Consider the following 12,644-nt stretch of genomic DNA (forward strand, 5'->3'; position numbering starts at 1 on the left):
ATTCTGTGGTGACTCTGTCTAGGGCACATACATATGGAAAACATATAACCTAAAGCTTTGTCAGAGGGCTAATAGCGGGTTCGATTTTTACCAAAATGTCAGCTATGTGGGAAGCTGTAGGTAGGACTGATAAGGAAAGAGAGTTCAGTAGTCCTTAATAATTGTTAAATAAAAGACAGTGTGAAAATGGATACTGGCCCTACTAAGTATCCACCCTGACTGGAAATTTACATTTCTGTCACTGACTACATGCAGAGGTTATAACACAAAACTGACAGTCTGGGGCTGGGAAGGTGGCTCAGTGGTAGAACGCTTGCCTTGCATGCATGAGGCCCTGGGTTCAATTCCTCAGCACCACATAAGCAAAAAGAAAAAAGCCGGAAGTGGCGCTGTGGCTCAAGTAGTAGAGCGCTAGCCTTGAGCTCAAGAGCTGAGGGACAGCGCCCAGGCCCAGAGTTCAGGCCCCACGACTGGATGCAAAAAACAAAAAAACAAAAAAACAAAAAAAAAAAACAAAACTGACAGTCTACACCTTGTAGGCATTTGCCAGTCCCAGAGGACATGGCTCAGTTCATGACCCTAGAATCTGAAGGTCTTCCTTCTCTTTGTAAGGTGTTAACTTTTGGTATTGAAGAGAGAAGGTAATTTGGGTGGAGTATCCAGGACTCAGGGTAGCACAGTTTATCAATGGGAAAATCATATATCAGCAATCTAACCCCCTATATCATCATAGCCATATATACTGGCCCAATGGTCCTTACTTCTGGTCTCTCAGAAGCAAAAAACAAAAATTTACCTCTGAGTAGACTTATGTTTCTTCATTTCCTCACTTAAAAATGAGTGAGATGAACTTGATTTTAACAATTCCTCTGAGAATAATGTTTATTTTGTGAGCTGTAACAATTTGTGTAAATGAGGCTTTAATTCTATCAATTATCCACAATGTGATATGTCTGCCTTACAATAAACAGTTGTTACAAATTTAAAAAATTTTAAATTTGGCAGAGAGCCAAATTACCACTTGAAATTTGGCACATAAAAATGTAGCTGAATTTAACTCTGAATTTAATTGGATTTTGACACTGAAAATTTTAAGTATGCTGTTTCTAAGAGCGTGAAGTATTTCTTGTTTCTCATTTTCAGTGTTTTGCATGCAGAGAGCGGGAAAGATATCTATTTACCATCTTAGAAACCACTAATAATATTTTGACACTAACAGAAAGCAGATAGGCATAAAAACAGAAATATCTAAAGGACAATTAGAGTTGGATTGAGGCCATTCCTTAATTTGAGGATAGATCAGTGGCTGAATTGACCCAACCACAGCTGTTGTTCTTGAGAGACTCGCCTAAGGTAGAGAGATAGAAAGGGGTCACATGCACATTTATCCCCTTCCCCACAAGATGAAATGTCCTCACAGGCATGCATTTTTCTCTGGGGGTCTCACCTACTTGCGCTAGTACTCAGTGTGAAGTGTGGTATCTTAAGTTTTGCTTTGCTAGGCAGCTAAATATAAAACCCACAAAACAACAATTTCCCTCTAAAATAAATGGCAACTCAGCAACAATAATAAGCCTTTTTCTTATCTCCTACAGTTTTCTTTGTCTTCTCCTATCTATACAGCTTAAATCTGAACTGACTACCTTAGAAGGCAATCTTTTGGGCACCAGAAATATAGGCAAGATAATGAATATTGTATCTCTATCATTTTCTTCCTAGTGACATGTTTAAAATAGTTGATATCTTGGAATTTTTTTATCTTTTGATGGAACATTTCACACATCTTCAGAGGTCTGTTTTTAGATATTGCTGCCCTTTGTCATCAACAATAACAAAGCAAAAACAGCTGTTAACCTTTGAAAAGGAGAAATTTTGGCCATAGCTAGCATTTGCTCTTTTTCTTAGAGTGTGGCTCATTGATCCTTAAGCCTTTTCTTCTCTCTTTATACTAACTTATGATTTAGCTATAGATATGCACATCTGTGCTAATCAACGAATATATAAACATTCTAAAGACAGAGACACAGGATCAATACTTTGCTTTTTAAATTGTATTTTGTGCCACAACACTGGATACAATGAAATAAATATATTCACATTGCTTTCCATAAATAATAGCTTTTAAATATAATTCATAAAATTTTATCTTCTTTCTCTAAAAAGCATTAAGAAGAGGATAATAGTCAGGATAGACAATCTTGCCACAATCTTGGCAACTATTTAACTCAATGAAACTGCCGCCACTCCCTCTCAAAAGCTGGTCACCCATGGGTATGGAGGGAGGAAGGATGAGCAAATGCAGTCATTATAGTCAATATACATTACATAAAAATTGAACTGTGTAACTTGAGGGGAAAGAAAGGAGAAAATGGGGGAGGATGATGGAAGGGTGACCTGATCAAGATTCATTGTACTTGTAACTTGACTTCTAGAATTGTTATCTCTATACAACTACTTAATAATTAACATTTTTAGAAAGTTCATCCTGGAAAATCTATTTCTTTCCTAAAAGGGAACCTAGAGCTTGTGGAAAGATTTATAATACTACTGAAATATCCAGAGGTACTCTTAACTGTTATATAGTACTTGAGAATAACTATATTTTGTTACAAGTTATAACGTATTTTCATGAAGAAAATTCTTGTTTTAATAAGAACTCTATAGTGGGGGGAAAAGAAAGAGAAAAAGTAGGAATGGGTATAATCAAGGTATATTTTATGCACATATGGAAATGTCATTGAAACTCCTTACCCTGTAAAATTAATAAACAAAAATAAAAATTGTCCTAAAATAGCAAAACAAACAAGAAATCTGTTATTGAAAGATTCAGTTCTCCTTTTCCTTCTCTTTTCTTACTTTATTTCCTCCCTCCCTCCTTCCTTTCTTCCTTCTCTCCTTCCTTCCCTCTGTCCAGCATTACTGGGGATTGAACTCAGGGCCTAGTACTTGCTAGGCTGGTGTTCTCCCACTTGAACTAGCCCTCTAGCCCTGCTTTTTGCTAGTTGTTTCGGAAATGCTATTTAGTGAATTTTTCTGCTCCAGCTGGCCTCAAACTAGAATCCTCAACATCTCACCCTCTAGAGTAGCTAGGATTTCAGGCATGAGCCACTGATGCCTTCTTTAATCCTAACACAGCTAAAATGATATAAAAAATTGAAGAAATGTAATATTATTCCTAAATGATGTATGATTGGAACAGTTCTTGTTGCTCATAACTACAACAACATTTCAAAGCAAAAGAAATTCAGTACAAAGGAATAGAAATACAAACCTCGTTACTTAGCATTTGTAAAAATAGATTCATTTTAATTTTAGCCAATTGTGTTTCAAGCATGTTCAGTTTAGTTCTGCAATCATGAGTGCTGGGTGTAGAATAAAACAGGACATAGATATTTATATGTGAGGATATGGTTCCAAGATCCTCCTTTTCCACAGTTAGAAGAGTTCTCTCCCTAGCTGATAGACAGAACTACAACCAGATGATTCAGCGTACTATGAGAAGACCTTGGAAAATGAAGGGCTTCTGAACACTGGACTGGTATCACCAGGTACAATTCTTATGTGTATCAAATCACAGAATTACACTTAAAGAATCAGGATTGTAAAGTTGACAGAAGGCCCCTAGAGATACCTTTACAGATGACTGAATCTCCAGACTTAGGTTTAAGTTATCCTCATTTACAAAGGAAAAATGATAAAATGAAGAATGGGAAGACCTGTAATTCAGATTTCATGTTCTCTGACAAATTTTCTTTAGCTGTATTTTTATCTTATGCACTTCTTTAAAAACTAATGCTTCACTGTTTTCTCCTTATTAGAAAAATAATGCATAGTTTCTTTAAAAAAACACTAGTAATAAAATTAAAAAGGGAATCATTTGCAATTTCACTAACTAGTGAGCAACAAAGTTACTTTTGCACTCATATAAATGAAGTAGTCATAAGCATGATAATTCTATGATTCTTTAGTCTATTTTTTCTACTCAATTTTATTTAAATTATTATGAAGATTTTTCTATTTCAGTATATGGTACAGCAATTTTAAAGATACAGTACATGAAACTTAAAGATAAATTTTGGATATTTGGATTAACTTGTTTTCATTTTTATGAATAGTGTTTTAGAAAATACTTATACAAATATCCAAAATTATTTTCCAGGGTCTATTCCTAGAAATAAAATTGCTTTTGATATAAAATTCAAAATTTATTTTAGCAAGTATAATCAAGTGACAGTAATCTTTTTGTCATAACCCATAGCTCCAATCATTGGCAAACCTAATTTTTAATGTTTAAACCTGCCAACTTAGGTACAATTGTACTGTCATTTTAACTTTATCTATGTTATCATATATTTTCATAAGTATCTTATTATGCAGCTTTATATTAATCTTTTTTTAAAATTCCTTAGTGATTTTTTAGTTTAAATTATTTTTATTAATGCACAAGTCAGGTTTGGATTTTACAAGCCCCTTTTGTAATTAGAAATAAAGCAGCTATTTCCAACTACCTTCAGGTCCTGTGAATTTGTGTTTTTGCTTAAAAATGAAACCACAGGCTGTTTCATTTCTCATTTACTATTTCTCTCCCTGAGTTGTCAGTTTTGATTTTTCTCTGAACTGAGGGCAAGTGAGAGGGCATCTCATCAAATCACTGTAACTGGGCAAGTTTCTTAGAGTCATCTAGTTTGCTTTGCATACCATTTTTAGTTTGTCATTTAAAAATAAATTTAAACTCCATGCTGTTCAAGACATGTTCTTGTGTTTAAAATAATCTGCTCAATTTAAAAAATTTTAAGGACAATGACAGTATTTTCATGTGAGAATGTGAACACTTCTTTAAGGAAACATAACAACCTTTAGGAAATAGCCATATTGAAATGACAGTATTCAGAAAGCAGAGTCAAGATAACTATGAATCTAAGGTCAGCATAGAATGTGTTATGTCTTGTATCAAGAAATATACAAAGAAGAGACAGGTACTGGTGGCTCACGCCTGTAATCCTAGCGATTCAGGAGGCTGAGATCTGAGGATCATGGTTCAAAGCCAGCCCTGGCAGGAAAGTCCATGAGACTCATCTTCAATAAACTACCAGAAAACCAGAAGTGGCACTGTGGCTCAAATGGTAGAGTGCTAGCTTTGAGATAAAGAGCTGAGGGACAGCATCCAGGCCAGAGTTCAAGCCCCATGACCACCACCACCAACAAAAAAAAGACAGAGAGAGAGAAAGAAAAAGGAAAAAATATATTAAAAAAAGAAGGAGGAAGCAAGAGGAGGAGGAGAACAGGAGGAGGAGAGAGAAGAGGAGGAGGAAGTGAAGGAAGAGAAGGAAGAGAAAAGAAATGGCACTTACATGACAGGGGTCATATATAGATTGAGTATGGCCTTTTCCTTAGATACTGGAAAAATCCAATGAAAGTTGACTCATAATTTTCTTTTTTTCCCCAATTCTTCTTGAGCATCAGTATTTCATAATTTGATTAAAAGACCAAATGATTGTGTGGATTGTAAACTCCAAGAGGAACAAGTTTGACTTCTTTAAGGGCTCTAGTCAAAAAAAAAAATACCCGAAAGACTGTGTAACAGGCTATCTGTATAGCCTCTTAGTAGGAAATTTTAAACTATTTATAAATACCATTTTAATGTTTTCTATTTATAATGTTTTTCTTTGTTTTGTATTCTCCTTTCTTTTATTCTGTTTTCTGCTAGGTAGATACAAAATATCTATCTTCAGCTCAAGGACTTTAGCTTGAATATTAGTAACAAAATTCAGTAGCTGCTCTCAGCTGCTTTGTACACACCTGTCTGTGGATTTGAGTATATATATGAAAAAGACAGCAATTTTGTGCATGGAGTGACTAATTGCAATATACCTACGTTGGAATTCATTATTATGAGATTTAATAAACATAACTATCATAGCTCATTGTGTACAATAAACACTTTTAATTTAATAGTAGGAGATTTGACTGTTGTCAGGGAACTCCACAGGTTTACGGCACACAAAGCATAAATTTAAGCCAGTGAGCGATTCCTTGTGATGACAAATGAGTCACTTAAACAAGTCAAAACAAACCAACAGGACTGACGTCACCGTTCAGCTTTATTTTCTATATATCCAACAGTAGCTTGAACTAGTTTTACTTGACTAAATTTGTATGGAGTAAATATAATATCTTGAAATTAGCAAATTTGGAGATTTATGAAGATTTTGCAATCGATTAAGTTTATATAAGAGAAAAGATACTTGCTGAAGATGGCACAGAGGATTTTTTTATATTGTTTGTGAAGGGGCAGTTTTTAATCATTGCCAAATAGCTGGCCACAAGGGAGTTAAGCCATAGCTAAAATAAAGTCTTTATATGATGCATGATGCACAAAATTTTATTTGATGTAAACATCATATATATATATTCTACTTTGCATATAACTAAGAAAAAGTAAATGCAAAAAATATAAATATTCTAGAGAGAACATTTTATTTAAATTAATAGTGGACAGAAATATCAGAACTGACAAGAACTAATAAGTAACAATCTTAAATTTCCTATCAATTTGGACAAAATTCTTATTAACGATAACTAATTCTTGCTAACATATTAGCTAGGAAGCAAGTTAATGATTAAAATCTTTTTTTTTTGGGGGGGGAGTCCGGTCGTGGGGCCTGAACTCTGGGCCTAAGCGCTGTCCCTCAGCTCTTCAGCTCAAGGCTAGCACTCTACCACTTGAGCCACAGCACCACTTCCGGCTTTTTTCTTTTTGCTTATGTGGTGCTGAGGAATCGAACCCAGGGCCTCATGCATGCAAGGCAAGTGCTCTACCACTGGGCCACCTTCCAAGCCCCTAAACTCTTCTTAATTAGCAAATAAGTTAATCATTGTCAGAGCTGTAACAACCTTTACTAGGTACTTAAAGAATCATGAAAAATAGATGAAGATTATATGGTAAGTCCTTGAAATGGGTCCCTTGTCTAACAACCATAATTCAGCTTAGCCACAGCCTCCAACATAAACTGTTTTGCTGTAATTTTAAAGTATGTTTTGGTCTTAGAAAGTTGGCACTCAGATAAATAAAGAAAAATTCTTTTTAGTTTACTAGTGTCATCATTTGTAGCTTAATCCATGAACACTTCATGGGACCCTGTTCTTCATATGCTTTAAGGCCTATATTCGTAGGTTAGCACATTGAATATTTTATTATTATTACTACTGTTATTAGTATATTTAAGTACCTATACAATGGAGTTGCCATTTAACAAAACACTTTATTAATTCAGTGCGTCTTACCTATTCCTAAACCTACCCCTTTCCCTTGCTTTTTTAAATTTAGTAAGATATACATCAAACTCTTGACTGTATTCAATCCCCCTCTAGTACATTGAATATTCAAAGTAGCCTTTTTTTAGGGAAGTAAGCTTATGTTAAGATTCAATTCTTATTTATTAAGTACATTTAGAAAATATAACTCTATTAAGCAAATGACTAAGATAATAAGAAATGATGAAGGACACTCATTCTAAGAACAGGTATTTGCAGGGGAAAATCAATCCACATCAGCCTCTGTGAGAATCAAAGCGATCTTACAGTAGTCATCAACTATTTGCAGATACTTCAGGAGCTAGAATTACCCTCCTGCCTTCTGTCTTTTTGAAGCTGGAACCATCATCTTGCTAGCAGGTTATACTAGGCTATTCCAGATATACAAGAAGCAGATTTATAATTCCCTTAGTATCTCTTAAGTTTTGTGAGTGAGCTTTATAGGTAAACTGAGTGCTTTTCTTTTCTGGGGCAGGCATAGCAGACCAGTCATTTCTCACTTCTGAGATTGATAGGGAAATAAAACGAGAGATTTGAGGAGTTAAGATGAATCATACAGGAAGATTTCTTCCACTCACCTTACCATCATACTATGCTTTCTTCATGTATTGAACATGAACTTGTGATCCATAGTAATAGATTGCGCTCTGTCATGCACAGAGCTGGGCTTTTGGCCATGATCATAACTTAGATTCATCAGAGAAGTGGTTTAACTTGTTGGAGTAGACAATTTACAGAACTCTTAAGGAAGATCAGGTTAGTTTTATTCTTTCAATGTTGCCCAAATGTTGTTTGTGACTCTTTGTGCTTTAACTATATTTATTTGGAAATTACTTGTAAGTTCTCAGACAACACTTTACCCATGGCATATTGGGGAGCTTTTGTCAGGTAAATTCAAGAAAAACAGCTTGAAAAATGCTTTGGACTTTATATTCTTATTTGTCTTTAAAGACTTAAAATAACTTGACTGCTTAAGCAAATGAAAATACATAATGTTAAATTGTAGTTACCTCCTTATATATTTGTCTTTCTAATCTTGGATACAACCTGTAAAGCATGATTTTGTTAGGATGACAGATTAACTTTTGGAAAATTATTGGAAGATACAGAGCAGGTTTGCTCTGTGCTGATATTACTTTACCACAAACTAGCTCTCTGAATATTATAATTAAGAGAAATCTTGAAGTTTTAAATTTATGACTATGTTCCTACATATGAGTTTACCTAGATATATATGTAAGTGGAAGTAGTTAACATTAAAGATAGGGAAACATAGTTTTAAAATGCAAAATGATACATTAATTAAATGTTTAAGTATTATTATGTAAATTGCACTGTAGAGAAATCCAGGCATGCATATTCACATATCAATTTACTCAAGGTTTGAATTTTTGCCTATGAGATTTACATTGTCTATAAAACTATATCTATTTTTCTTTTGGGTGTGACACATTATGAATATAAAATATACAAAGATTTCTTTAAGGCATATAGTTATTGTATTTAGTAAAATATTAAAACTCTACTAATATATTTTTGATATTTTATTTTAAATATATACTGAAGGATATACTAAATGGATAAAATTGAAATAAAACTGGTTCTCGATTTTTGTCAAATAAGGATTGTTAAATATAACTTACTATTCTATTGAGGTTTTCTTTCTTTCTTTTTTTCTTTCTTTTTTTTTTTTGTCGGTCATGGAGCCTGAACTCTGGGCCTGGGCACTGTCCTTCAGCTCTTCAGCTCAAAGTTAGTGCTCTACCACTTGAGCCACAGTGCCACTTCTGGCTTTTTCTGCTTAGGTGGTGCTGAGAAATTGAACCCAGGGCCTCATGCATACAAGGCAAGCACTCTACCACTGAGCCACTTCTATTGAGTTTTAAGCAGTCCTTAGCAATCAGAAATCCAATTACTTTATACAGTAAGTTTTTACCCAATATTTAAAAAAAAACCTTTGTTTTTTATTTTAGTAATAGAGTATCCTCAAGAATTTTATAAGACATATATGTATATATATTACCAACTTCATTTATGCTTGAAGATTAAAATAACTTTCTCAGTGCCTTGCATTAAGAATGATGTGAAAACTCACTACCTTGGTTTTCACATTTTCCAACAACTACCTTAAATGATTAATTAGATATAGTTTAAAAAATAATATATCTCTCTAGGCACTGCTGGCTCATGCCTGTAATCTAAGCTACACAGGGGGCTGAGATCTAAGGATTATGGCTCAAAGCCGGCCCCAAAGCAAAATCTGTGAGACTCATATCTCCAAATTGTTTACCAACAAATCCAGAAGTGGAGCTCTAGCTCAAATGGTAGAATGCTAGCTAGCCTTTAGCAAAAAAGCTAAGGGGCAGCACTAGTGCTGAGCTGAAACCGCAGGGTAGGCATTAAAAATCGTAGTCTCTTTGAAAAGCAATAACTTTCCTGATTACCTGATTAGTAATAGTTTTTCTTCTGATTTCCTTTAAAGAAGTATGTGCCTTCTACCTTGTGTGTTTTGTTTATTGCTTTGGAGAACTACTCAGTTGTTGAGTTCAACTTTGAAATTGTCCAAGAAGTTTTATTTGTTAAACAATTGTGGGACAGACTTTTTTCTATAACCATGATAGTGTACTAAATAGCTGTTGTTGTATTGATATTAGTTAACAGTGAATAATTTATGTAAGTAAATTTTATTTTATTTAAGGGAGGATTAAGAGAGATCATCATATCAACCAATTTATAAATCTATAAGCTATATTTTCAACTTCTATTAGGTTCTAAGAAGATATCCTATATTTGATATTTCTCTTTAAGTGAAAGAATTATATCTGGGATAAAGTGATATTTCTTAGCCTCTAAGAATAATCTATTTTTTTCTATTTCCAAGCCTAGCATTTATAAATAAAACAGTAATCCACGGATAAACATAAATAACTTTTTCTTGAATCAAAATATATTTCTTTACAACAGCATAGTTACTGTTGGAGTCTTTTATTATGTATTTTTCACTTTATAACATTTAAGAGGAATATAGGCATACATTGATTGAACAAATGCTTTTTTTTGTAAAAGAATGCAAGGAAGTTCTCTAGATTTGACACAATTCACATAATGCACTTGTATTATTTTTATTAGATATTTTTCACTTTGGCTGGTGTAAAGCACCTTGTCTCCCTGGATCTCATGTGGAAATTATATACACCAAAGAAGGAAGTGCTATTGTGCACAAATAGTTTAATTAAAGTACAAAATGATAACCTGCAGGGGAGAAGATCTAAGCATTTGTCAAGCTGCAATTATATTAGTAGTTTCATTTTTATTTGATAACTCAATAACAGGGTAATTACAAACATGCAATTAAAGCAAAGTCAAACCCTAATTTATAAAGGCAATAAAAACAAAGAACAGAGTAAAACCCTATTATAAAGCAGTTACCATAACATTATAATGACCTGCATTTCTACCAGTGTACCTTATAAGGCAAAGGTCAAATCTAGCTCTGTCTTTACACATTAACATAACCCCAGATCATAAACATAATACAAAACAATTTTTATCCTCATGAGCTTTTTTGCCAGTTCAAAGCTGTGATGAATAGACACATAATGAAAGACAATGTTGGAAGATGTTGGCGGATCACAACACAAAGCTTTAAAGATAGGCCAGAATCTATCTTAATAACTCAGAAAAAAACTATACAGTGTAGGTGTATATATATATATAGTTTTTGTTACCTGCAATGCCAACACATTTTTTTCATCAGATGATAGTGGCAAAAATCTTTGAAATGTAATCCAATATGGAGGCAAGATTGAAGCATAAAGTGAATGAAGGATCACGGTTCTTTAAAATACTGAATTGTATTGGCAGTCACGAAGAAAACAAATGGTTCAAGCCTTTCTGGAAGAGTTCAAGGAAGGTGGGCATTGTATTTTGCCTGACTGACTTGACTGGCAAGGATCAACTAAAACCTCTCCACTGAAAATATAACACATGGTTTAATTATATCCACACCACAGAGGGACTTTCCAGTACTGCTTTTCAACATTAACTCTTCCTTAGATTTATGAAGCAACTTGAATCTCCTCCTTTATACTTTTCTGTTTTCCTTTTTGTTTTGTGGTTGACAAAAACTCCCTAATAGCCCCAACAAAGCTTGAAATGTCCCAGCTCCTTTTAGAGTGACACGGACCTCTTCCTTCGTCTGACAAAATCCTCTGGATGAATGAAGTTGGAAAGAGCCTTGGTGAGATGACTATCCAGTGTGTCAGTGCTGCTCCCAAAGGCAGAGCTCTTCAGGCAAGGACACAAGTAGCTCATGATGGCTCGGCGGATGTAAGTGTCAAAGATGTAGTAAATGAGAGGATTGACACAGCTGTTGGCAAATGCTAAGGGCCCACTCACCTCCATGCCCAACTGAAGAAGAGTGGAGGAAAACGGGAACTCTTGCTGCAATCCAGAAACAATGGCCAGGAGTTTGAAAGTATTAAAGGGCAACCAGGAGAAGACAAAGGCTGCCACTACAAGAAAGATAACCTTTATGGATTTCCTCAGCTTTCTGTTGTGCTTTCCTGATTGCTGGTAATGAGCCCACAGCTTCCTTGTGATACAGCAGTAGCAGGTCAGGATGCTCACCAAGGGCACAAAAAAGGTGAGAATCAAGACTACCAGAAGCCATGTCAGTTTTATAGAAGTGGCCCTCTTCTCAGCACAGTATGGCTTATCATTAATCAGGGTGAGCTCCCGAGACAGAAGAGTAGGCAACCCCAGGAGGCCAGAGATCAGCCAGACACTTACACAAATGCCATAGGCACAGTCCCTCCTTCTGAGCTTCCTGGATAGGGCTGGGCACACGATGGCCAGGTAGCGGTCCACACTCATGCAAGTGAGCAAGAAGATACTGCAGTGCATGTTGACTGAGATCATATAGGAGCTGCCCTTGCACAGGAAAGACCCGCTTCTCCACAGTCCAAGAGATGCCTCCTTATCCACCCAGAGAGGCAAGGTGACAAGGAAAATGAAGTCCGATGCAGCCAGGTTGAGGATAAAGATGTCGATCAGTCTTCTGCTGCCACGTTTGAAGTACAATGCACCTATGAGGATGAAGTTCCCTGAGACTCCAGTGAGGAACACAGCTGTGTAAAATATGGGAAGGAAAACCGAGGTGTAAGGCAAATGGGGGCTGGTGTCCTTGATGTCAGGGTTTGAGCTTGTAGCATAATAATAATCCAAATAAATCGGGGTTGCTTCTGGGTCCATCCCTGAATACCAGATGCCAACCCTGTAAGTATTTTCCTTATGAGGTTCTGATTTGAATTTGAGAAATGTCAAGGGAG

General features: G+C 35.2%; 1 protein-coding gene across 1 annotated transcript; it reads right to left on the reverse strand.

Moving 5' to 3' along the window:
- Positions 1 to 10,695: 10,695 nt before the first annotated feature.
- Gpr15 (G protein-coupled receptor 15) lies at positions 10,696 to 12,644 on the reverse strand. Its single transcript, XM_070028745.1, has one exon. The coding sequence runs from the start codon at positions 12,565 to 12,567 to the stop codon at positions 11,485 to 11,487; it is 1,083 nt and encodes a 360-aa protein (XP_069884846.1). The 5' UTR covers positions 12,568 to 12,644; the 3' UTR covers positions 10,696 to 11,484.

This window comes from Dipodomys merriami, unplaced genomic scaffold, assembly GCF_024711535.1.
Source record: "Dipodomys merriami isolate MVZ:Mamm:240054 unplaced genomic scaffold, mDipMer1.0.p SCAF_2, whole genome shotgun sequence".
Taxonomy (NCBI): Eukaryota; Metazoa; Chordata; class Mammalia; order Rodentia; family Heteromyidae; genus Dipodomys; species Dipodomys merriami.